The 27,130-nt window shown below is 39.2% G+C and overlaps 1 protein-coding gene across 1 annotated transcript; it reads right to left on the bottom strand.

Moving 5' to 3' along the window:
• Positions 1–19,733: 19,733 nt before the first annotated feature.
• Positions 19,734–24,546, bottom strand: inab (internexin neuronal intermediate filament protein, alpha b). The gene is made up of 3 exons (XM_044346168.1): positions 23,456–24,546; positions 22,831–22,955; positions 19,734–22,630 (listed from the first exon to the last, which is right to left on the bottom strand). Exons 1-3 carry the CDS (start codon positions 24,494–24,496, stop codon positions 22,354–22,356), a joined length of 1,443 nt encoding a protein of 480 aa, XP_044202103.1. The 5' UTR covers positions 24,497–24,546; the 3' UTR covers positions 19,734–22,353.
• Between the last annotated feature and the right edge of the window lie 2,584 nt (positions 24,547–27,130).

The raw sequence follows: 27,130 nt of genomic DNA, 5'->3' as shown, positions 1-27,130 counted from the left end.
CCATCCAAGCAGAATAATGGGTGTGAAGGCAGAGCAGTGGCACTAGAGATCTCCATTTTGGGGGGTGAAATGTGGGGTGCCTGCATTATTCAATACTGACCTAACTGGAGAGCTAGATCCTGCACGCAGTTGTCTGCTCCGCTGGCCTTATGGAGGGCCGGTGGAAGCTCATAGGGGCAAGCTTGTTTAAATGGCTGGGAAAACTTTGGGGTGAGTAAATGAAATATGCTCTTTACTTTGTCAAAGTGCCCATAAACTAGGGATTTAATCCTTATATACTCAATACAAGGTTGTGGTAGTTTCTTAAAATAAAAAATATTCTATTTATGTATTTATTTGCTTTCTGGTAGAGAGTTAGATGAGAAGGTTAATACCTCACTCATTGGCTATGCCTATATGGTAAATATGAAGCTACTGCCAGCAGCTGGTTAGCTTAGTTTTTGTACAGATAATACAAACAAGATATAAGATGTTAATCAGTGAGCTCTAGAACAAGCTAACCGAACCAACTTAGCTTAGCTGCCTTCATCTCTATCAGTTATGGTACTAGAGAATTTTCATGGCAGACATTTTGACTTGTAAGTAGGAAAAGCACAGGTGTAAACAATCACATGAATGATAGCTTTGTGCCATTAAAGGTGCAATATGTAAGAATTATGTAAGAATTTCAGTTTTTCACAAAAATTTTCAACAGAATGTGAAGAAATAATAAAATGAGAACTTCCCCACATTGCTTGGTTGCCTATAACAGCCTGTGAAATGATTTCTCCCGGACCCGCAACAGTTTTGGCAGGAAAATCCACAGATTGTAATGTTTATGGACGCTCCCAAGCGCCTTGCCTCTCTCCTGCCCCCCTACAGCAACACTAGCTAACGTTAGCTTAGAAATGGAGTCCGCTAACATCAACAAACAACTGGCACCCAGCACAACACAGAGTCCAACAGAAACCCAACCAGGCCCCAAAAAACTAAAGTTTTATCCAGTGAAGCCTGTCTGGTCAAACGGCATTGTGACCGACTGGCTCAACTGATTAGACTGCAGCCATTATTGATGTTTTTAATTCCACCTGTGCTTTTCCTGCTTTGACAAAGAGTCAAAATGTCTATCGTGAAATGGGTCTATTACCATGTTAATTGCTCAGATCTGCCAATTTGCTAAAATGATGTCAGTGAGAAAGAAACATGAGCACTCAGATCAGACAGGTTGTGAATAAGCCAGTAGTTTGGCCAGATTACTGTATATTGGACATAAAACTAAAGATGAGCATACCAAAATATTGGTATTAATTTCTCATTGCACAGGAAAACTGTATGTGCGGCTACAGTAAGTACAGCAGGTCAAAGCTGAACTAAAAAGTTGCTAACATATTTATGTTTAGCCAATATGATGTTTACCATGTTCACCATCTTAGTTTAGCGTGTTAGCATGCAAACATTTGCCGGCGACATTGCCATCCTTACAAAAAAATGGCTAACCTGTTTGTTTGTTTGTTTAAATAACACTGAAGTTGTATATGAAGCAAAATTATACTTTAATGTGTAACTTGCAAAGATGGATATTTTTTGCAGTGTATCAGGTTGTGTGTGTGTGTGTGTTTATAACCCTGGGGGAATGTGCAATGCAAGAGTTAAGCAGAGATTACATTACTGCATAAAAATAGATGGATGTATTTTGTCACATTCTCACAGCTGGTGCTGGAGATCTCATTATCTGATAGGGACTTCCTTTATATGTCTATTACCAAACATGTATGGAGTGGTGTACATGATCTTAATGATCTTATTTTAAAACTGTCATTTTATATTAAGAAGTTGTTTTTGCTCTCAGTACAGTCTCTTCCCCGTCTCTTGCCCTCTCTGCTTGCTGTTTCTCTGTGTTCCCTCCCACGCACTTTCTGTCAGTAGAGATCTAACGAGGCACTTAGGCAGCCCCCCAACTGCAGGTCCTCCACGACACAATGTTGTGCACCACAGTTTTTTATCACAATAAATAATGCAGGCCCCATCTAAAACTAATAAGGCAGCACGGCACAGTAAGGCAACATGACAAACTCACTGAGAAACATGCAGTCTATTGGAGCGTTTTCATTCAACTCATTATTTAATGAACACAAAACTGTGTGTCTCTATATCATATATTACATATTATAATTCATTGTTGCTTGTTGTTGAACCACATGGTGTTGTTACAGAAGGGAGCTTTGTACAAGAGACAATCCACTGCATGAATGTCCTTTGTTCCCTACAATCCAAACCTCTCCAGATAGCTTCCCCACCAAATTAGCCTTCTCTGCGGTCTGATGAGCATGTCTAAAGATTATCACACACGCGCGCACACACACACACGCACACACTGACTGACAGCTTCTGAGAGGGTAAGATAAAGGGTTGGCCTCCAATTTGCTAAAGGTCAGAGCCCCGGTACTTAAAACCTGTCTGTAGGAAAATCTTCAATCAATAATTACAATTTGCAACCAATGGCAATACAAACATTTTAGACGCAAATAATTAACATAATTTGATCTATATATGCATTTGAAATTGATGTTTTACAATAAAGGCAATTCAGTTTTTTTGGATACATGAATGAATAACACAAAAACACTTGATATAAGTGAAATTATTGTGTTATCACTTCTTTCCATCCATATTACCTTCCTCCATGGACGAGGTGCTGGATCCTTCCATAAATCTGAATAATTTCTCGAGGGATATCACACCTCTCCCACCTAGCGTGTGTCACATTGGCAGGAAATCCTCTAGTAGGACATCGAGGACAATAGACTGGCTGATAAAGATCCCTTCCATGCAGACAGAGAGCTTTGGTAAAGTCCTGAGATCTGTCAATGGCACCTGAATTACATCCTTATCCGCTCTGTATGCCAAAGAGTTTAGGACTACTGTTCCATTGTTGGTTATCAGTTAATTCATTAGAAAGGATACATTGATTTTCATTCAGTTGCCTGTCATCATGGAGGTGAAGGACAAGGGATACTGCGTGGCCAAAATGCAACCAATCAGTCTCTCTTTAGCATTAAAACATGTATGACAGACATAACAAACAGGCAGATGTATGGGGATATTATTGTAGCTAAATTGTTTGCAAATGTGTGTGGAGAGTTGTGTAATTGTATCATGTGGGTGTAATCATATTTGTCTGAAGCCTACATTCTTTGTAATGGTCATCAGGGGGGTGACTCCACTGGTTGCAAAAAGAAGTCCAATTGTATGGAAGTCTATTTGAAAATGACCTTGCTTCTCACTTGATTTATTACCTCACTAAACAGCTTCCTTATGATTTTATGGTCTCAATACCTATGGATTGAGATACAGTTACACAACTCTCCAAACACATTTGCAAATAATTAGCTACAATAATATCCTCATAACAGATGCACAAAATAAGTGATGGGGGTGGACCAGGTTTTCCTTTGTTACAACCTTTTGATGTCACCAGAGGAGGGGAGGGTGGACACAATGCTGGGAATGTCCTTGGGGACTGACTGACCTGTGAACACACAATGACAGATGGACGTGTGATGGCACATGGACAGCGTGGTATACACATATGAAAAGATAGGAATACACAGATTTCACACACAAATGCAAATGCGTAAACCTTCACACACAATTTTAGACAACAGACTTATGACATGCTAAGCTATTAAAACACATTTTCAGAATGGCTTAAAAATCCCTGTATTTCACTTGGTGGGTGATTTTCTATATTTTTCTTATTGTCAACAAGTCTTATGTGCAGAGCCAAACCAACAATAAATTGATCCTACTTATTGTGTGTGTATCCAAAACCTGATATATCGTTCCTCAGTTGTTGTCCAAAAGCTATTAAAAACATGGCAGTGAGCCACACTGCTGCACCACAATTACTAGGGTCACATTAGTTTGTTTAGAAATGGGTCCAAAGAGTAATAAAAGTGATCACGTTTTCAGTCTCTGGAGAATTGTTCCGTGTAAGGTAGATGACACTGTGCATGAGTGTGAACGGTTCCATATATAGAGCTATTCTTGTTTGTTGTGCTACAAATCACAGCCTCTTAACTTTGTGCTAAATTGTAAATTTCTCAAAGAACTTCAGTATAAAGTCAAGATGTTGTGATATGTAGCATAACAAGCTAGCAAAGCATTCCCGCACATGCACAGTGGTGTCTGCTGTTACGATCTTATTGATGTTATTTGTCTTTGGAGCCATTTCTAAACAAACTACAATAACCATTGCCTTTGGGGTGAAGGTACATGTGAGCCAGTGCAACAGTGTGGCTCATTGACTTGGTTTTAAAAGTTTTTGGACAACAACGGATGTCTACGGCACAGGGTTTTAAAAGATACAGTACTGTGCAAAAGTTTTAGGTGCTAAAAGTAAAGTGAGAATGCTTGAAAAATATTGCTATAAATTGATTTAAATTATCAATTAACTTCTTACAAAGGTAACAGCAGAAACCTAAATGAAATCAATATTTACTGTGAACAGCTTTGCCTTTAAAACAGCACCAGTTCTCCTCTGTACACTTTAACACAGTTTTTCATGGTAACTTGCAGGTAGGTTGTTGTAACCATCCTGGAGAAAGAATGTTCTTCTGTGGATTTATTATTTAGGCCGTCTCAGGTGCTTCTTCATGTAATCCCAGATTGACTCCACGATGTTGAGATCAGGGCTCTGTGGGGGCCAAATCATACCATCTGTTGCAGGACTCATCATTCTTCTTGTTGCTGAAAATAGTTCTTTATGACTCTAGCTGTATGCTTGGGATCATTGTCATGTCATGAATACATTTGGGATTGATCAGACACCTCCCTGATGGTATTGCATAATGGATAAGAATCTAAACATCTAGGGTGCCTAAAACTTTTGCACAGTACTGTATATCAGGCTTTGGATACACAAAATACTTGTAAGTAGGATGAGTTTATTGTTTGCTTTGGCTCTGCACATGAGATTTGTTGAATAAGAGAAATATAGAAAATCTCCAGCCTTATCCTTTAACTATAAGATACACCTGAGGAGAGGCTAAAGAATATAAATAGACTTAATGTGGTGATCTTTTATTTTCATTTTAACTAGGTCCGCAGGTGGACTTGTTTGCAGATTAAGTATTAAGCTAGAAACAAATACACATTTCGGCAAATATAATTTAGTTGTTGGGAAGACTTCGAAAAAGAAATTTGGTGATTAAATTATCATATTTCATGATTAAATCATTTCCCAAAGGGGATAAAATTAAATATTAATATAACTTTTTTTTTTTAGCAATATCTTAATTTGCCCTTAGAGTATGAAGCAGAGAAACTAGTTAGTTGTTTAATTCATATATATATCCAATGGAATCTCAATTTACTGAGTCTAGCCTCTAGCAACCCGGTCTATGGAAACAAGCCCAAAATAAGTGATTTGGCGCTCTCTCAAAAAAACAAACAAACAATAAAATGCCCCCAAAAGGCAACCTTACCACAATGTGTGTGTGTGAGAGAGAGAGGGCTCAGATTTGGAAAGTAAATTATTCTATGTGATTAACATGACATTTCCATCCCCATGAGCAATAGTGTCTTCACCATCTGAGGGCGTATAATTATGCTATTTGATGAAAAAGGACAAGCACAGTGAACACCAGTTGAAGAGTCAATCAGATAAAAGTCTCATCCAGACATCTGTTGGGTTTCAAATCCTATAACCTCACAGTACGCTGAGAGAACTCATTCTCACAGCTCTCTGTTCTCCTAAAAATAGAATCATAATGATTGAAACAAAAGCTGGAAATCACCTCCATCTATCATTTTATAGTTAACACATCACCAGAACACCAGATAAACTAATGTGTGGACAGGCCTTTAAGTTACACAGATATGTGGACGAGTGATATATGACCGCTCACTCTGCACAAAAGCTGACCGTACAAGCCTTTAAACTGCCTTTTAATTAATAGCTGATCCTGCTCCATCGATCCGCTCTCTAATTATGGGGCGTTAGCTGACTATAGATCAGCTGCCTTTGTGATACCCACCCTCAGCCACATCCACGAAAGCAGCCACACACACATACCGTACACACACACATACAGGCATACGTCCACACCACTCAGCCAGACGTTTTACTGTGTCCACTTCATTGGGGGAGGTAAATATTTTAACAGTTTACCAGTCAGAGATGTCGCCTAAACGAGCCTTTGGCCTCCATCCCACGGGCCAAAAAAAAATCTGTTGACATTCTCAATTATGGTCACAGCGAGATAATGGAATGCTTTTGGTGTTTTCTACCTGATCAATAGCTGTTTATGTGTGTACAGTGACACAGTATATCAGCTTCTGGGCCGACTGCCAGCAGGTGGGGAATAACTCGAGTCAGCACTTAGGGAGATGGCTGGGAGGAGAGGGGAGGGGCAAACACACTCTCACACACACACACACACAAACTGTAGGCCTGGAGATGGGATACCTTGGGACTGCATGTATTTGCCGTGCTGATGTAGTGCAGCAAAGAGGGTGGAGCCACGGTTGCAGGCACTCAACGCGGAGTAGATTTGAAATCTATCTGATGGATCTGGGCTTCAAAATGCAGCACAGTTGAGACGGAGAGGGGACAAAGGATAAAGATGTTCATGGTACCTCAGAGATAGATGTTCAACCCATCCATCTCACATAATGTATATACGGTGTCAAGCTTGTGACAAGGCACATGAGATAAGTGCAATAAATGCGCTCACAATAAAAAAACGTTGCTTAAGTTTGTTATCACCCACAGCCTGTCAAGCGCAATTGTCTTTTACTTTGTCATGCCTGTGTACCACATCTGTGCACCATAACAAATTCAAACAATGATGTTAGTAACATCTGCCCAAAGGCTTCTCTCACTCAGCTGTGCTCAGTGAAGCCTTTGATCAATGACAACACTTTATTAGTCAAATCATTAGAGTGATATGTTTTCATAGCTGTCTCTGTTGTTATTTAGAGAACAATCGCTCCGTTAACTTCAGCCAGCCATTTCTTCTCCATGAAATGATAACATCATGAAGTCATTCTTTGCTTGAACGATGCCTTGTAATTACTCTGCACTCACCCATGACTAGCAGGTTAGACTGAATGACTCACTTCCAGGGGAAACACTCAGCAGCAGTCCATCGCTAATCTTAATGTCATTTCTCCAAGCTTCAAGGTTGAAATAGATATTGCTACTCAAGTGGGCGCAGGGGGGCAAGGTGATGACGGTAGTGTTTGATATTTTAGCACTACCCACCTACCTGACTACCCACACACCACACATCACCTACAAAGACACAGTCAGTGGTTGGAGGCTGAAAGAGAGCAAGTGGCAATATAAAACCTGCAAGCCACTTCACAGCTAAACCAACCTTAAAATAATTAAACAGACAAAAAATGATATCACTTTCCAACAAGGAACACCTTATTAAGCATATATAAGATGCAATAAATTGCTGTATTAATGGCTACCTTTTTGATAAATGGATTTATGGAGGTTCTGCAGATCTTTCCCATTAGAAGGTTTTACTGGTGAATTAAAAAGTTAGATAAAAAGACAAATAAAGACAAAACAGCAGCAAAGGGGATTTTTCACAATGTTGCAATGCAAAAGTTGTTCTTTTTAATGGGATTATAACAGATCTATAAAAGATTAATAAATGATGTATTAACCATCAAAAGGCATTAGTCATGACACTAAATGAAACTTCATTTATTGAGGCTGCTGCTGGTTATTTTATATTTAGAATCTCTGCAGACTTTGATGTAAAACTGTCACACTTTAAATGATTAATGTGAATTTACAATGAATGTAGCCACATAATTTCTTAACTGAGAGTTTAAACTTGTGTGTGCTGACTTGTGTCCAGTGATTTTAATCTGGTCATTTTTATTTTATCCTACATTTTATTAATGCTTTCGGTGACGCACTTTGTAACTATACTTTACACTATACAAACGAAATTATTATTATAATTATTTAGTGTAATTTGCGTTCCCTTTGAGAAACCATTATGCACAATGATTTCTTCCTCTAATAAGGTGACTTGTTTTCTTGAATCTTTATTCAATATGGACAGCACTGTCTGCACACACACACATATTTCAACTTCTTCTAACGCAATTTTCTATTTATCATTTTCTTTACGAAGAGGACATGTTCAAACATGAACGACCTTCATCCTTTTAACAGCTGAGAGTGTGCTTTGCATTTTGATGGACTTCCACATGCAATGATAGATGTTGTAAAGTCTAACAGACTCAGACTTGATACAGGGTTTCTCCATTAGTTGTTACAGCCTTTCAGCAAATGAGGAGAGAGGAAGAGATGACCTGTGGGTAATAAGGTGTTGACAAAAAAAAAAAAAGGATTGGGAGAAGGTGGGGCAGTTACACAACGGGACGTTCTGCAGAGTCACCATCATGTCTCCTCCAAATTATTACACAAATCTGTGTACATGTAAGCGTGTTAATCAATCACTGCCAGTGATGGATTAGTGCTGAATGGTAATCAGTCAAACACTTGCATGCATTGGCAGAGAACAACATCCCACCTTTATGTCTCATTAGGTGAATGTTAGTACTGTTCCTGCACCTCAGAGAAGGAGGATGGATGAAACACAGAGGGGATTAGGGGAGTATGGACAGCACCTCCCCCTTCAATCAGCCCCTCCCTCCTCCTGCCTGCAGCCTTATACACGTCTGGATGTTTGAAGTCTATATAGTGTGTGGAGCACGGGAGATTTGTCAATAAGTTGGCCTCTGGAGGCAGGTAATCTTTATTCCTCCAGCCTGACAGCCTGCAGTGCTTTGTGTGGGGATGGGAGTGTCCCTCTGTGTCCTTTTCCACTTTTTACATCCTCTGCTGCACATTGGTAGGGAACTACTGAGGCAGTGGAGGGATTAATTTATATCTCATGCAGTAATCTCGCCTACATCATGAAAAAGGGCAGGAGGACAACTTGAAAGGTGACGTTGTTTGTAATGTAGAATATATTTACGTTCACTAATACGGAAAAACAGTTATGAATAAATGCTGATGTTCAAAAACAAAGCAAAACATAAACCCCACACACAACATAACGAGAGAACTTCCAGGGCAAGTATCTCTTCTGCTCGAAACAAGATTTCTTTAAAACTGCTCTAATCAATATTTTCATATTGTCAAATGCAACCCTGCAACATAGAAATAACGTTCATATACAACTAAATTCCAACAGCAAATATGTTTAGCTAGAAACATAATGCTGGCAGAATTATGTTTTCTCTCAACATAATGAGAAAATGTTGTTAATTAACCTATTTGTCAAGTTGCAAAAATGTCGATAAAATGGATATTGAGCAACCAGTCATGTGAACATTAATTTTACAGTGATTCAGATGTTAAATTGTAATGAACTGTATAGTTGTACTGGATGAATGTGCTGGTCTTTATATGTTGATGTGTGCTTTTAGATTTGTTTGTAGGATTGTTAGTGTGATAGAGACTGTATGTAATGGTGTTGCATGTAAATTAATGTTTTTATTATCTGGTAATTGTTCTGTGTACCTGCCCAGGGACTGCAAATGGAAATTAGCTAATAGCTAAATCTGGCATAAATCATCTCTTCTCATTTTGAGATTAATGTTTTTTTGTTATGCCTGCTCCTTGTTTAATAAAGACTAATAATAATAATACTAATGATACTGAACGTATGAGTGAAATGGTCAGTGACAAAAACTTATTGACTACCATAAACTTTTTATGGTTATGTTTAGGCACTGACAACACTTGGTTAAGGTTGATTAAGGTCCGCAATGACTTGAAGCACAACATATTTATTAACATCAAAGTGAAACCAGGATCTTTCACTAACCTTAACCAAAGTGCTTTTGTTGCCTTATCCCAAAATGCGGGACACAGGATGCAAACCCGGGTCTCTGTTGTCAGGGTCCTGCATCTTGTGTGCCCTCCATCCACCCTGACCTCCTCCCTGAGACTTCAGAGCGATATATAACTGTAGCGCTCCATTCATTCAAAAAAATGTTCCCTGTGAACATAATCCAGGCAGCGATTATGTTTGCCAAAGCAACATAAGTGAGAATGCAATTTCGTTGAATGTCAAATGACATGATATGTATATTGTAAAGGGAGATGCTTGTTGTGATGATCACGCAACAGTTCTTCTCGGCTCTGCAGGGCTTTACAGCATCTTTCAGCTTATTGTTTTGGTTTTTCAGCCCAAAACTTTACTGTTTTGCTTCACTTTTACCATTCTCATTGTCATTTCCTAACATAGCAGGCAATTGTATGGAAAAACCTGTTTGGAAAAAGCTCTAATAACCTGCTGCCTAACACCAAACTGCAGGAGTTTTCTCAGGAGTCAGTGGATACAAAATTAGAACTAAAAGAAGAGTGAATATTGGACTTATATTCACAAAGTGGACAGAAACATGACTCAAAATGAATGCTAATGTTGCTCTGTATCTGGCTGGATGTGTAAAAGCAGCATGTTCATAAAAACCTTTAAGGTGTTAATATGTCAGTGTTTTGTTTACAGTTTGCTCCCAAGTGGTAAAAAAAAATAATTCATGGAGGTTTAAAATTCTGCCAAACTGTGAGAAGATTTCATCTCAAACATTACAGTCATCTGTCCAAGGTCACCTGCTATATTGTGCAAGAGCAAGTGCAGGCTCTCCATGATCTTGAAAATCAGTCATCATGGCCAAACAGGGTTATTATTAGCCTCGGTATAGTGTAGTGTGCCACTGGGTTCATTTCTCTTGCACCTCTGCTTCAATAAAAGGAGAAAAACGCTAACTGATAATCTCTAACATGCATGTATTTGGCTCCAGAGAAAATGTCTTAACCATTAACTTACCCAGTCGCACAACAATGCTAACTTTGTATTGAGAAATTGACATCACTATGTAATAAACATATAACATCATAATTTACTCTTTAGTGTATTTTGTAAAGGTGCATCAGCTTTTGCCATGTCCACAGGGCCTGAAGATTAATGACAGAAGCTTACTCTGTCTGACCTCGCCCAGTTTCACACCTGTTCAGAGGCAAAGGAAATTAATAGACACGATGATGTGGCCTAATTTTGCTAAACAGAAGCTAATAATAAAATATTGGATTCGATATATCACTTGATAATATCATAGAGAAAAGATACTGTGTGTATCATCACAACTTTACTGCAAATCTCTGCACCAAATCTAAGGCAGCAGCAGGTATTTAAAAGCAAGACAGTGATGAAGTCATTTTAATATTTCATAACATTTTATCAAAGAAAAAGCAGCCCAGAATAAATTCTTGACAAAAAGCTTATCTTTAATCTTTCAACTGATCAGACCATGTCTGTCATTAAGGCTATAACACGTTTAAGAAAGGGAATTCTTAACACCAATCGTTGAAAGAGAATCATCTAAAACTGATCAGAGGCACCACTCTTTGTAAGCTTTGAGCTTTTGAACATTAACTATTCCATTTGACGTATTCGTATACTTTTTCTGTCCTTGCAATTGCTTAACTTCTGGTCATAATCCCTCATGACGCCATGAAGATTGAGTTCAGCTTTGTTAAATTTTCATACTTTCAGTTTTCTTTTCTTCTCTGTCTCATAATGCTGTGTCATAGTCTGCAGGCTGGATGTTGAATAGAAAGCACTGGATGGGCTCAGCTGCTCTATTATGGATTAGGCAGCGACAGCACACACCTCTCCCTCCCCCAAAGGGCTGAAGGAACGATTTAGGACACAATGGTACACTGTGAGAGCAAACACCTCTCCTTAGATACACACTGAAAATAGTTGTCAGATTTTTTGAATGCACTTTTATGTTATCTTCTACTATGTATCAAGAATGCTCTAAAGATGACAGGGGATGATGCAGATGCAAATAATCAATACAATCTTCCCCACTCAGTTACTGCCCTATTCTTGTAACGGAATATAGATGTCAAAAAACCAACCTCGAGCTGACACTGCTGATATGAATGACATTTCTGAAATTAGCTGGGGGCTTATGAGGTCATTGCCTTGTTATAGACTAATAAACCAGAATGTCATCAGCAAAATGAATATCTTAATGTGACACCAAAATTAATCTTTGAATACTGTCAACACTAACACACTGCGGCACAAGGTTAACTTAAGGACACATCCCTGTTGGTTGAAGTTGTTATGCTGCAGTCCTGCGCCCTCCCTGGCCTCCTCCAAAATAATGAGTCCCATCTGAATAGGGAACCTGACAGAAGATCTTCTTTAATTCAGTGACTGCGCCTTTGCAAAAATTTGACAGACATACAGTTAATGTATTACTGATAAGCAACATAAAGTAATATCAGGGAATTGCAATGCACATGTATTTTTCAGGAATGCTTTATTGCTAATAAGTATTAATAGAGGAAGTGGATTAGGTATTTTGAGGAGGTTGGTCTGCTGATGTTAAAGGAGTTGAAGGGGTTATCTTCTAAACATAACAGCTGCAAAAAAAAAAGAATTCTAGTTTTATCTGAATTCTGACAGAAGGCCTGAGGAAGCAAACAAAAAAGATTTTCCAAAATATTCCCAAGTGGTTTGAAAATTTCTGAAAGACATGCAAATTTTACTAGGTATATCTCTACAGTAACACTTTGTGCCTTCAGTGCATCCAGTGAAGCATCTCACAGCCGCAGAGCTTCAGTTCTGCTACTCCAGACAAAAAACAGCACTCTGTCTCTATCTACCCTCCTACTTCCCTAGCTTTTGATACAGCCAGCTGAAACCTATAAATACCTACCTTTTAACATTTTATCAGATGTCTCCATGTATAGCAGTGTGTTTTTTTAATCACATCTTAATCACTGGTGGAAGTATGAATTTTACTTTTTCACACCTGAGGAAAGAGGAAAGAGATTTCACCCAAAATATAGTATATATAACATCACTGTCAGTCTGCTAGTTGTGAAGTGAAACAATGTTGTAGTTAGAGCTATTGAGCAGCTAGAGGTGTGGAAATTTCTTGATTCTGAGATGCATTGCGCTACGGATGTGAAATTGATTCTGAATCGATTCACAAATGTCAATAATTGATGTTAGTCAACGTGATGTTGATGGAATGAAAAAGGTGGAACTCTCCTGCGAGGCAGTGCAGCACCTGGACAGTCAACAGCACGCACATGCTAGAGTTATCTTGTAGTTCATGTTCAAAAATGGCAGTGGTTGCAAGCATTTTTTGATTTAATGACTAAATAATCACCTTTGCAAGACAAATGTGGAGTATATTGTGAAGTTTCTATGCAATCACCCAGAGACTAACATTAGGGGAGCAGAGCAGCACGAACACCTACTTCAGCATTAAACAACTTTAACCAACTCTGAGGTGAAGAAAATAACTCGGTGCTCAGTCTGTCACCTCAAAAACCCTGCGCCCACTCAGAATCTTGGACAGTGATGGCTTTCCCCAGAGCTAATGGTGCAGCAAAAGGCTGCTCTCCACTGCTGGAGAAATGACGTTAAAGCCCTCTGACCCTACATTCAAGCACAATGCAGATTAAGCCTATAATCGACAGATAAATCTCTCTGTATTTCACAGTATACAGAGTTTTTACAGAGTTTCTGTGGCAATACTCCTGCACTGCCGCACCAGTAGTGATGTGTTTTATATCAACCAGCAATAAATCGTTTGCCAGAGCTGAGGGGCACCTATATAGTTTCTGCACCAGTATAGTAGCTTTTCATGATTCACAGTTCAAAAACTCCTTATTTATCTTATACTTGCCCTTTATGCAGCCCTTCAGTTCAACCTCTGTCTCTAACAGGTAGGCCTAGTCTGAGCTCCTGTCTCTTTAAGGCCCCCCTCCTGTTGTTGTGTTAAGTTGTCGCTGATGTAAACCCAACATTTCCTGCTTTACTGCATCAAATTAAAAGCTTTCAAATGACTAAATAACAGGAGACTTTTATTATGAAGAATTTACAGGAGAAGAAGAAGGAGAAGAAATTAAACATGTCCTTCACTGAATTAGAGTAGCTTTGTTAGTGGTGCTAAGAACCGGTCGACACAACAACATATGGAAATATTTGCAGCTCTTTGTTCAGCAGATCAGTACAAGCAGAAACAGCCACAGCAATGATGATATTTGATGAAGAGCTGCAGACAACCAGCACATCTCCAACAGGTAAACAACTTATTTTACTTTGCTGTGCTGTGTAATGGAGTCATGGCTCGGCGTGACTACCCCCAAAACAATGGCAAAATGCTCTAATGTTAGTGGAGCAGAGTAGATGACCATATAAAGAAATCCACATAAGTTGACGTCAGCTGGAGCTGAAAATAGAAAAAACCATTGGAAACTGAGTGTTCAGAGCAGTCTGAAGCCAGTGCTTTTTGCTCACAGGCATTATTTCTACATATGTTTACCTCATTATTTGACACACTGACCACTTTTAATATGCACATCCAACATTGTAACATTATATATATATGTCTTAAAAAAAAGAAAAAGCATAATAGGTCCCCTTTAATAACAATACAGCGGAGCACTCCGCCTCCCCCTCATTTTGTTATTCTCATACAGGCAGGAGACTGTAAGATGCTTTCAATCCATTTATTTTAGGATTCCTTTTAAGATTTTACGTGAGATCCTAAGGCAGGAACCTGCTGACTGTTTGCACTTAAAGACTAACCAGGACCGAGTGTTTGCTGTTAGTTCTCCTCGGCTGTGGAACGACCTGCCTGATGAACCCTGGCTTGCCACATCAGTATCTTATTTTAAATCACTTTTGAAGACTTATAAATGTTCTTTTATTTTATGTTTATCTTTACTTGCAACTATTGTTTTTGCAACTATTTATTTTTGACGTTGCACTTAAGTCTTGCACTGCTCTATTTCAAGCTTTAATTCACCCATTGTCTTTATATTTTATCCTTGCTGTTTTATTTGTGGATTTTAATTATCCATTGCTTTTATTTTATTAAGTTTTATTCCTCTTGTATTCCTTATGCCCGTCTGTTTATTCATACATGACTGTGTATTTTATTGTTGTGTTTTATGTGTTCATTGTAAAGCACTTTGTAACGCTGGTTTTGATAAGTGCTATACAAATAAACTTTATTATTATTATTGTTTATTATTTCAAATGAATTCATTCCTTAATTAATGCAATTAGCTTTTAGAAATAAAAAAAGCTGTGGACCATTTATCTTATCTGCCAGTTATGTTTCATATTGTATTTCAGTGGACTAAGAACACCAGAGGATTGGCTAAGCACACAGTATACTGTGTGCCCCCTTCTCTATTCATTTAATTGAGAATTCGTTTTAAATTGAGAATCAATTCTTAATTGAATCAGACACCCAAGAATCAGAATCAAATCGGATTGTGAGATTCCCAAAGACTCTCACCCCTAATGTCAGCATTGGTACCTGACAGTAAAGTTTGAAAAAAAAGCTTTACATTCCTTACATGTGGAATTTATGGATGTACTCTTGTTTTGGTGTATGATTATCTGTTTACCTACTGACAAGTAAGTACTCCTTTCCCACTACTATCCCTTAAAAGATGCAAAGGCTTGGCTCTGCCTTTAGCCTCTTCAAAATACAACAATACAACAATACAAAGTTTGCATTTACTATTGAAGCCAAAATTTCATGAATCTGTCAAATTATAAATGTGAAATATAGAATTTTATATTAGTCAAGTGTCACATCTACTTCAAATGATTCTTGGACTAGACAACAAAGAGAAAGAAAAACATCCATCTATATATCTCTATTAAGTCAGTTAACCTTCACTCTCTAAATTGAATCTTCACACCTAAATCTAATTCTCCACAATATTAGACATATTTGAAGAACAGCAGTGGCCGTGCCTGATCCATTTTCTGATTAGTGTGATGGACTTTCTACTATAATTGTATTTTTCTAGTTGAATACCTGCAACATCACTCCATCCATCCTCAGAGAAGCTAAGATGGAGGTCAAGAATAGAGATGCGACCTTCCCTTTTGTTCAGGGGATAACATCTTCCTCCAGTTTGTCTGTCTGCCTGTCTGGCTCTGCTGCCTTTGTCTCTGCTATTATTAGCACTGAGAAAAAAAACACTGTGATGGCTTGGTTAACAGGGTGAACACCGCGTCACAAGGCCTACCTCAGAATGATTCAGCACTTTTATACCAGGCAAAGGAAACAGTTTGACAAGGTAATTTCATGCAAACTCCATTAAGAGCAATTTTCCCCCAACAGAACAGTAAGTGGTTTTAAAACAAGCTATTCTTAGTTGTTGCTGCCACAGATTTTAGGCTCACACTATTTACGTTAACATGCTTGTTCCATTATCTTAAATAACATGAAAAACTGCTCTCTTCAATTATTTATCCCTCTGTTGCTCTCTCATTCATCTTTTTGCCTTGCTTCTGTTTCTGTGTACATGCCTCTCTTCAGACCTCTCGGTCTCTCTGAGAGCCGTCATCCCCCATGGCTGCTAGGGCAAAGCAGGATGGTAGCAACAGATTCCAAGGCAACAGTAGCAACTCCCAAATTAACACTTTGTTTACAGGTACAAAACACAGAGATTTGCATAACCACCTGTCTTGCTGTCAAATGGTGGAATAATTCATACAAGCATTACATTGACAAAATGTCTGCTGTTATATGTGTATTTAAAGAAATATTCTGACATTTTGTTCAACATCAGTGTCAGTGCAGTGTCCAGCCTAGTTTAGCACACAGACTTATTTTTAAAGTGCCTGCCAACAACTCCAAAGCTGTCATATTTATAAGCTGTATCTTTTGTAGCATGGAAAACAAGACGTGTTTAACAAGCAGTTAGCTACACATTTTTTACTGACCAACAACAGAGCCCCATGACTGCGTGTAGCACCTCAGAGGTGCTGTTCGCAAAGGGGAAATTGCACATTTGTCTCACTCTTAAACTTTTAAAACAAAACCCAAGTGATTATTGGATGGTTTTGTGGCTATTTAACATGTAAGTAAGGCAATTGAATCAGCAAAACTGAAGCTCTCCTTATTGGCACTCCACACCAGATTCAGTCATCCCCCATACCTCATCTCACCTTTGACAGCCAGAACATCCCTCTTTCCTCCTCAGTCACTAATCTTGGTGTTAGGTTTGACCCTCAGCTGACTTTTGATGACAATGTAAGACATCTATGCAAAAACCTTTTCTACCATCTCAAAAACATCTATAAACTCTGCCCCTCTCTAACCCTGTCAGATGCAGAGAAACTTGTCCATGTCTTTATCTCCTCAAGACTGGACTATTGCAATATGCTCTTCACAGGGATCCCTGGCAGGAGCATCCAGAATCTCCAGTACATTCAGAACAGCGCTGCCAGGATCCTGATGAGAGTGTGAAAACACGAACAAATAACACCAATTCAGTTTTCATTGCACTGGCTCCCCGTCTCCTTCAGGATTTACTACGAAGTCCTGCTACTCACATACAAATCCATTAAAGGACATGCGCCTCCCTACCTACAGGAACTGATCAAACCACAAACCTCCACCTGCACTTTCAGATCTGCCAGCAGCGTGCTCCTCCAGGCCCCCAGTACCAAGCTCCACACCATGGGGGGTCGAGCCTTTGGCTCTGCTGCACCACGCTTGTGGAACAGCCTCCCTAACCATCTGAGGGCAGCACAGACCCTGAGGCCTGAAAATCTTTCTATTCAGGAAGGCTTTTTCATTTTAACTCTTATTACTATTATCTTTATGTTTTGTGTTCTATGTTATTAATATTGTAGCACTTTGAGTTTCATTATGGATGAAAAGTGTGGTACAAATTAAATTTATTATTATTATTATTATTATTATTAATTGAAGTTGTTGGAATGACTATTTTTTTCTCTTTTGGCGCAGGCTAGCTGTTTCCCACTGATACCTGTGTTTGAGAGGGAGAGGAGTATTTCAAAAATTTCTAACCAAGTTAAGTAATTTTAAAATTTTTTATGGAAAAAAAACATATCAGACACAAATTATTATTCAGAACAGAGTATTTTTTATATATCTTAAAACATGTCTGGGGGGGATCTTTAAACTACCTGTGTGTGTGTGTGTGTGTGTGTGCACGCGCGTGAGGTCACACATATTCACTCTTTAATATGTCTGCAGTCGACACCTCAGTCCAGCAAAGAGGAATGGCTTTGATCCAGAGACGATGACAAACAGGAGAAATTTACAACCAAGGCTCCCCGCTCCATAGCCCTAGTCTCATTCCCCACCGCCATCACAGCCCCACACAGGCACTTATCACCAGACAGAACATAAAACATGCTTCTCCCTCAACTCAGTCTCATTTATCCCTGAAGATAGCAAAGGCTAAGATTTGCAAAGGAAAGATTACCACAGTCAGTGATGTGTGTATGAATGTGAATGTGCGGATGATATTTCTTAACCTCTAAAGTTCCACTGAATGGCCAGTCATTAAACTCATGCTGTGCATCCAAACATACCTCATATTGAATTCTAAAGTTTCAAACTTTGAACAACAAACAAATATGACTGGCTACATTTTAGGGGAAATGTTTATAAAAATGATACACAGTATATCTATGATATTTCCATTTGATGGAATGGTGCAGCCATAAAAAACATTGAGCCCTGGCTTCACTTTAGCAGGACAAACACTTTTTACAAGTATTTTAAGACAAGCATGCATGCAATAATTATAGAATGATGCACCTGAGAAATCATCTAACCGCAATATATGTTGATTGCATTGGGACTGAAGGCAAAACATGCTCTGCTAGCTGCTGTAAATCCCAAATGAATCCCAGATTGGACAGAGTTTCTTATAGGAGGCGATGTCTCATATGTTTTTATAGCCTTGATATACTTGTGTTGTCTATGCTTATGAAGAAGGGGCAGGGAGGCTAAGGTGAGACATAGAATAGAAAATTGAAGCACTCTACAAGTTTGAAGCAAAAAAAGAAAAAGAGGGAGGGCTGTTTCGTAACAGGGCTTTTATGGTGGCATGTCATTGTATGGCCTGCACCACACCTTCTACTTAGCAGCATTGCAGGGGTATAAATCTTTGAAGAACTGCAAGTTGCGTCACACATGCACACCAAGCACCGAGGCTGTCCCACCCAGTTGGTGAGCAAGAAGTGATGCGCTAATCACAGACAGTCCATGAAGCTCAAGGGCTCAGGGTCTAAGACTCAGTGTGTGTGTGTGTGTAAGTGTGGGGAGCAGCGGCAGGTCAGAATACAGTTCAGCAGCAGGTAATCCATCATATCTCTGTCATACACATCTGCAGTGTGGCCCTGAGAAGCAAGAGAAAAAATATATCTCTCCAAGAAGGAGGTCAAGGTGACATGCTCTTGGTCCAAAGCAATATTTACTTTTACAGATAAATCAAATCAGCGTAATCATGAAATAATTTTTCTCCTGCCTGAAAATACGGTTGAATTTTTAAAATATTGCAATATTCACACTTAACAAGGAACCTCACAGGATTTGTTTTTCTTTAGCTACAGACATTCCTTTGTTTTCTGTACCTCTGCAAGAATGCAGTAAAAGGATGACCCCCTACTTAAAGATCTACTATACTGAAACTCTTTCAGTTATCATAGATCATGCAGCAGAAAAATAGCATGTCATAATAATGTATTGTCATGTACTACTAAAGAAGTCTGTGAATCCTCTCTTATTCATCCTATTACAAATCATACTGTCTCATTATCAGTTATTACCAATAAAGCAAATATAATAAGAATCAGTTCCAGGTGTACAGAAATAAACACAGTAAAATCATATGCAGCCTCGATAATGTCAAGTCTTTATTGATATGGTGCCATACAGCAATACATAAATAGTTATAACAGTAAAGAGAATAGCATGTCAACTACATTCAATCCCTAAGCTTTTGTAGTCATGGTAGCTCTAGTTAAACGCTAATAAAGATATAATAATGATTAAACACCCCACTGAACAGAATCATACACATCACAGCCATGGCCAGAAAAGAAGCTGCTGGTGTTTTAAGGCATTTTACATCCTACAGTATTTGCTCTATGGCTAAGTCTTGATTGTTGATTTTTGGATTTGTGATGCACCATATTGTCGAAAAAAAATCTTGTCCATGAAGTGATGTTGCATGTGCACTTAGAAAAGTTTGGCAGTGCTGTAGAAGGAATTGTAGTAGTGACATTTTTTTTTCAGACACCCATGAAAACTCTTTTGGTTTACAGTGTGAAGATAAAGGCCTGACCTTTGCAACCATGAACCATTTATCCATTATTATAGCTGTATAAATGCTGCATGCGTACATGTATACGTATTTGTGCATCTGTTATTTTCCTTCTGCTTTAAACTGGATGCCTCCATAAACCAAAAATGCCTGCTCAAGTGTCAGATTTGCTGACTCACTCCCAAAAATATTCCAGTTATGATAGGCCACTGTGTAGAGATACAAACACACTTGCTACAGTACTAAGATACTTATCACAAGCCTCAAGTAAAACAACCCGATCCAAAACAGTCTGCCGTACAATCAGTAGGTTTTTTTTTTTGTTGTTTTCAGTCGTAGTGTAAGCGCAGCTTGTCAAGGCGTGGGTCACCATGGCAAGCAGCAGAAGAATAAGATAGCTGTGTTAAAGCTGGCAGTGCACAAGCAGAGAAAGTAGCTACAAGTCTCTCATACAGAAGGATTTCTAGTGGTGAGGTCATACTACAACAGACATTTTATTCAGTCATGGCCACACTTAAGAAGAGAGAGGTCAAGTGGTAGGTTTGACTGAACTTCTGATGTATTTTTGAGTGTTGTCGACATGTTTTTTTTTTCACACTGAGTGCTATGGTTGTGGATTCTGGGACTCAAATGCACTTCAAGCATCGTTGATGGCACATGGGATACACACAGTCTCTAACTGACTAACTGTATCAAGAGACAAATCTCTAGCTGCATTTTGCCTTCTCTACAGCATTCTTGCTTAACCATCCTTTTTCTCTGAATCCCTCCGTAGCACATTGTGCAAACTGTTCATCATTACCAAATTAGGTAGTTTTGACATTCCTATATAAGTGCCATAAAGACAATCTTTCCTCCTTATCTTAACAGCATCGACAGTAGAGATCTGCAGCCTATCTAAGTCACATCCTACGAGTTATAACAGTAGTCTCAAATCTAGCCTACAGGCTAACAAGCACATCTGTATTACAGTCATAAATGAGTGTTGTGCATGATGATGCTCAGCATGGTCTAATGGTGAAAAGGAAGGCGTGGACCTTCCTTTATATTTGAATGATGGAGTTGATGGATTCCATGCAAGCATGATATCTACATACACCATGCAAATTATGTTTGATTAATACACTCGTTTTCTTGTTTGCTTCAAGTCTTACTCTAATTTAAATAGCTACTATGCTCAACTTTTGATAATGACATCACTGAGACGTAACGAGGGTCAGTGCTCGACTGAGGTTGTTCATCCTCATCCAAACTGTTGTCATGCAGAGCTGATTAGACCACAGTTGAACAACTGGTGCTATGACTGTGATCGGGAAAATTGTGCAAGAAGAGATTAAAGCAGTTTAACAACTCTGTTTTTACTAAAGAGACTGAAAATATTCAACAGTATCGGTGTTAGCCATGATTCTAGTAAACGGCTCAGTAAAATGCTATCACATATTATTCTAGCTGGTTTCTTTCCATTGTAAACGGTGTGCTTCCTTACTGGACTGTCGGTATTATGTCAGGAATAATTAAATTTGTATTGTTTAAGTGGATTCAAAAAAAGCAACCCACACCAGCTGATGTGTTTTGAATCTTTTGTCCTTTAAGTGCGCACAGTAACACTCACATACACATGCTTCCCTTGGAATGTGTTGAGAGTAACTCACAGCTTGTGGTATTAGTGTATGACCAGAGTTATTATCTTTTCTTTTGGTATGGTTTTTTGATTATTGTTGCAACATTAGCTCAAAGTGTGAAAGAGCAGTTGATTATTGTACTGTGATAGACCGTAGTTCTGTAAGATGTGCTACCTAAGTGCTTTTATTGTTATAGACGTCGAGTGTGTGAAAGAGAATGAGAGAGAACTGTGGTTTGTAATAGTGATTGTTACAGTAGAGTTACAATCAATTTCCTTTGGGGAACATCTGTGGGGGACAGAGGGGGAAGCCAACATAAAACAAACCTCTAGAACCTTCACTCTGCTCACTTGTGGACATCCAACACATGATATTTCAGATGTTACAAAACAATCTTACTGTGCTTCTAAGAAGGCAAACCAGAGGCACCATCTTAGATCTCCACAAGTGTTTTAAGTGTAAAGGCTCAGGGTTCATTTTAGGATGAGAGATGAAGATAGAGGAGAGGGGTTTGCAGGATAAAGGGAGGTTTTTAGGGGTCAAGAACAGGCTTACAGTAGACTCTTAGTTTTTCTGATTGGTGGGAATATCGCCGGAGACTTGCTGGTTCTCCATCTTCTTGGTGGTGACCGTCTCCTCGTAAACTTCACGCTGGGAGACCTTGGCTCCAGCCTTGCTCTGCTGCTGCTCCTCCTCCTTGCCTTCCTTCTTGGAGACCTTGCCGGAGCTGGTGTACATGCGGGTCTGGTAGTTGTAGCTCTGCCCGCCACCGGTGCTTATGGAGGGGCTGGGATAGGTGATCCCTGTCCCTATGCGGGTTTCCTCACCTTCCAGCAGCTTCCTGCAGAGAGGACGATGCAGAGGAGGGTTTAGAGAAAAAAGACAATAAGGTAGAGAAAGGAAATGAAGGAGGAGGAAATTAACAAGAATTCTCCCTCCACCAAAAGTGTATCTTGATGTTTTAAATTGTGCCCTTTCACTTCCACATTAACATTATTGTAATTGATAATAAGTGAGTTGTCTTTTTAGAAAAGAACCTACCTGTAAGCTGCAATTTCAATATCCAGTGCCATCTTGACATTCAGCAGATCCTGGTACTCCCTCAGGTGACGGGCCATCTCACTCTTAGTGGCCCTCAGGTCATTCTCCAGCTCTGCCATGCTCTCCTAAAAAAAAAAAAAAAAAAAAAAGGAAAATAGATCACAGGTTAACAGATTGCTAACAGATGGGTTTTTCCCAAATCTTATTAATAGAGGTAGCATTTAGAGGTCACGGCTGGCAAAGGAATAATTTCTCTGTCTACATACAAAGACCTATTGTTAACCTGAGCTTTTTATAATCGAATGAAATTGGAGTAGATTATGAGCAAAATATTGGTCCTGTAAGCATGGGAGTGCTGAATCAAAAACGTGTATGAAATTATTCATTTACAGCAGCAGGACTCGGTGGGCGTTGTCTGATGCAGCTGCTGGGCGCGCTGTCCCAAGGGAATGAGTTTCAGCACCACGGACAGAGCCCGACAGACCGCAGCTGCTCCTGCTTTTAGTTTTGCTCTGACATTTACTATTCAATGGATTCATTTAAATGTAAATAAACTTTTAAGACACTTTCCATGTCCTTATTTTCCTTGTGCTAAGCGGTTAACACGTCATAAATATGTGATTACCTGGTAGTTTCCAATCTCCATATTGTGCCTATCCTCCATCTCCCGCAGTTGCTTGTCCAGAGACTCGTTTGTGCCCCTCAGACTCTCTATCTCGATGGTCTTGGACTGCAGCTGCCTCCTGAACTCGTTCACTTCCTCCCTGCTGGCGCGGATGGCATCGTTACTCCGGGTAGCTTGCTCGGAAAGATCGGCGAACTTGGACTTGTACCACTCCTCGGCGGACTGGAGGTTCTTGGACGCCATGGACTCGTACTGGCCGCGAATCTCTTTGAGGGCGGAGGTGAGATCCGGCTTGGCCACCTCCATCTCCACAGACACCTGGGCAGCCTGGATCATATCCGTCAGCTCGACCACCTCCTCTTCGTGCACCTTCCTCAGGAAGTTGATCTCGTCCAGGAGAGATTCCACCTTCTTCTCCAGGTCCAGGCGCACCATGGTGGCGTCGTCCACATCTTTCTTAAAAGCCTTGAGGCTGGCCTCCGCCTCCTCCCGGGCACGGAACTCCTCTTCGTATTTTCCTCTGAGTTTCTGGAGGTCGTCTTCAACGTTATCCCTCTCGATCATCAACTGGGACTTTTCTCCGTTGAGTTCATCGAGCTGGGAGCGCAGTTCGCGGATCTCTTGTTGGTAAAGCTCAGCCAAGCGGGACGGCTCGGCCTGCTTCTGGCGCAGAGCGACCAACTCCGTCTCCAGCACTTTGTTATGCTGCTCCAAGTTGCGCACCTTCTCGATGAACATTGCAAAACGGTCGTTAAGACCTTGCATTTGTTCCTTTTCATTGGTGCGAATAATTTTGAACTCATTGTTGACGACGTTGCTCTGTGTCAGGTCGAAGGTCTCCAGCGGCATAGGCGAGAAGGAGCGCCCGGACTTTCTGCTGTACGAACCCAGGGATGAAATGTTGCTTCGGGATAGAGAGGCGGACCGATAACCTCCCCGCGAAGACACGTTGATCCGCGATGGAGAGGATGCATAACGGGGACTTTCCCCGAAAATCCTTCGGTAGGAGGAGGCGGAAAAGACTTCAGATCCGTAGCTCATCTTGGCTGGTATGGAGACAGAGCAGAGCAGAGGGTGCGTCTCCTTTTTATAGGGGGACCAGCCCAATCACTAATTAATGCCCGCTGGTAACATCCGGACTGATTCGTTCCAGATGTGTCAGGTAGTCCAGTGAATGTGCAAATCCACACAAAATATTGTGCTACAGATGAAATTCCTTTGGTCAGAATTAGATTACATTAATCCTGACATTAGTCCAGATGTGCGCAGTTGACACTTTTCTTTGTGTGCAGCAGATGGAACTGTCCTTTTTTTGGCGCAGTGGCTATGCGTCAGTGTTTAAGTGCTTGTTGCATATTTGTTGCACTTACCAAACAAAACAAAAATAGCAATATCTCTCTAATAGCAGATGTTTGAGTTATTAATATCAAGACATCCTTTGCTCTTTTGAAATGTTTCTTTATACCTAAGAATAAACATTGCGAAGCCAAATGTAGCAAAGATAATTCTAAACATCTGACATCAAGTTAAATAAAAATACTATATGCTCACTCAAAGTCTTAAAAGTTCCCAAAGGAATTCCACCTAAATACAAATTTACATCAACTCTATATGTGAACAGTAGTTTTTGTTTGTTTGTTTGTTTTTTAAAGAATATTGATTTACGTACGACTTTACGTTCATGGTCCACAAAACTTTGTCTGCAACTGAATTCAACAATTTTCAGCTGTATAAGTATTTTTCTGGTGAAAATAAAAAATATGACCCCTGTATTTCCTCAACTGTACAGCAAGATTATCCATAAGTAGTTTACTGTTTCGAAATAATGTGATCAGGAGGTTTTGTACTCCTTTTCTCAAAGGTTTAAAGTGAGGTTGAGACCAAAAACAATTATGAAAATAGATACTGAAAATATCCATGTGAGCTGACAGGCAAAGGGGAGAGCCACGAGCTTCATATATGCATTTTTAGATTTGTGCACCTGCTGACAAAAGTCAACAGAATATTAAATGAGGACTTTCAATTTGAAGATGAATTTGTACATGTGTATACAAAATTGCTTCTTGTACCAAATCTGATGAGAACATTTTATTTATGGTCAGGTTGATCTTTAAGAATTAAAATTTTAAAGACTAAAGAGGAAAATGATATTATATTCATCCTATATGATATTTAAAGTTACTTTTAGTGGTTTGTTACTTTTTCTGTGTACATTAAGTTTCATTCAAGACCCCTAAAAGAGCTTCCCAGTGACAGGCCTTTGCTGCCCTCTGTTGTAAAAATGCAGCACACTGCAAGCAAACATGACTATTTAAAAGGAAGGTGAGGACCACTTGGCGTCATGCTACCAAATGTAAGCAGCTGCAGCTGAGACAACAACATTATACAAAGTACATGGAATTATAATAATGAATGCAGCCCTGTAAGCTGCTGTACGATACTTTAATCATACAAGCTGTATATACATAAGGCTGTATGGGACAACATAGACAATTCATTTGTTGTCTCTATCAAAACACTGCAGTATATTCAGTACAACTGAGCCTTAATGGACCAAATCAAGACGTGTGTCAAATGTGTGACAGGAATTGAGAGGAAGTTGTGTCAGAGGAGGCATGTAATTACATAAGGTCACTATTAATAGAAAAGCTTTTATTCCCAAACTTATCAAGAGAAATGCAGTTTTGACTTTGTGCATTTTAGGGAATAAATTCAAAACTGTCCATTAAAGTCAAGGACTTATAAAATAATTGTTCAACTGAATAAAACTGTATGATTCTTCTCAGATGTGGGTTACCTTTGAACTAGTTTTTGGAGTGTTTTTCAAAATCCCTACTACAGTGCATTTGGACAGTGAAACATTTTGTCTTATTTAGGCTCTGTACTCCAACAGAATGTATCTAAAATAAAACAATAAGTGAGTATACTCACTTTTAGCTTTAAGGTGTTTGAGGTTGTTTAAATCCATTAACAGTCATAGCCTCTTTTTTCAGAGCAGTTCTGCATGACAGTGACAATTTCTACGCTGTTTACTGAATGAGGATGCAAACAGCCTCAAAAGTAACCACTTTAACCTCAGAGTTATTCTTTCATTTCAGAACCACAACAAAGAATGTGTCATTATCCAATTACTCTAAATACTCTCACTCAAGTGGCTGTCACCATATAATATCCATAGAATACATCTAGTCATATGATCTGCACATGGACGGTTGTGAGTATGTAATATGCAGCCAGCAAACATGAATCTTTACTTTGTGGACTTGCACAAAGTACCAACACATCAGTGTAAAAGTATTTCATTACAAGTTAAAGTCCTGCATGAAAAATCTTGCTTAAGTAAAAGTACATACGTATTAATTATTGCAGTAAAAGTAGTGGTTTGATTCCTCTGACTGATATATTATGATATATGACATAATTAGATTATTAATACTGAAGCATCAGTGTTAGAGCAGCATGTTACCGTTGTAGCTGATGTAGGTAGAGCTAGTTATAACTATATATAAAGTTATATAAACTTATATACAGTTAGCTAGTTTAGTCCAGTGGTTCCCAACCTAAATTTGTTTTCAGTTTTGGGACTTCTTCTATAATATTTGATTTTTTGACGAAATCTTGGATCATTTGAAGATTTATTGAAATGAAAGCATGTGAGAAGTTTAGAGGGAAAAA

The sequence above is a fragment of the Thunnus albacares genome, chromosome 3 (genome assembly GCF_914725855.1).
Source record: "Thunnus albacares chromosome 3, fThuAlb1.1, whole genome shotgun sequence".
NCBI classification, from domain to species: Eukaryota; Metazoa; Chordata; class Actinopteri; order Scombriformes; family Scombridae; genus Thunnus; species Thunnus albacares.
Note: the sequence above shows the minus strand (reverse complement) of the source record. Positions and strands in the feature narration are given on the sequence as shown.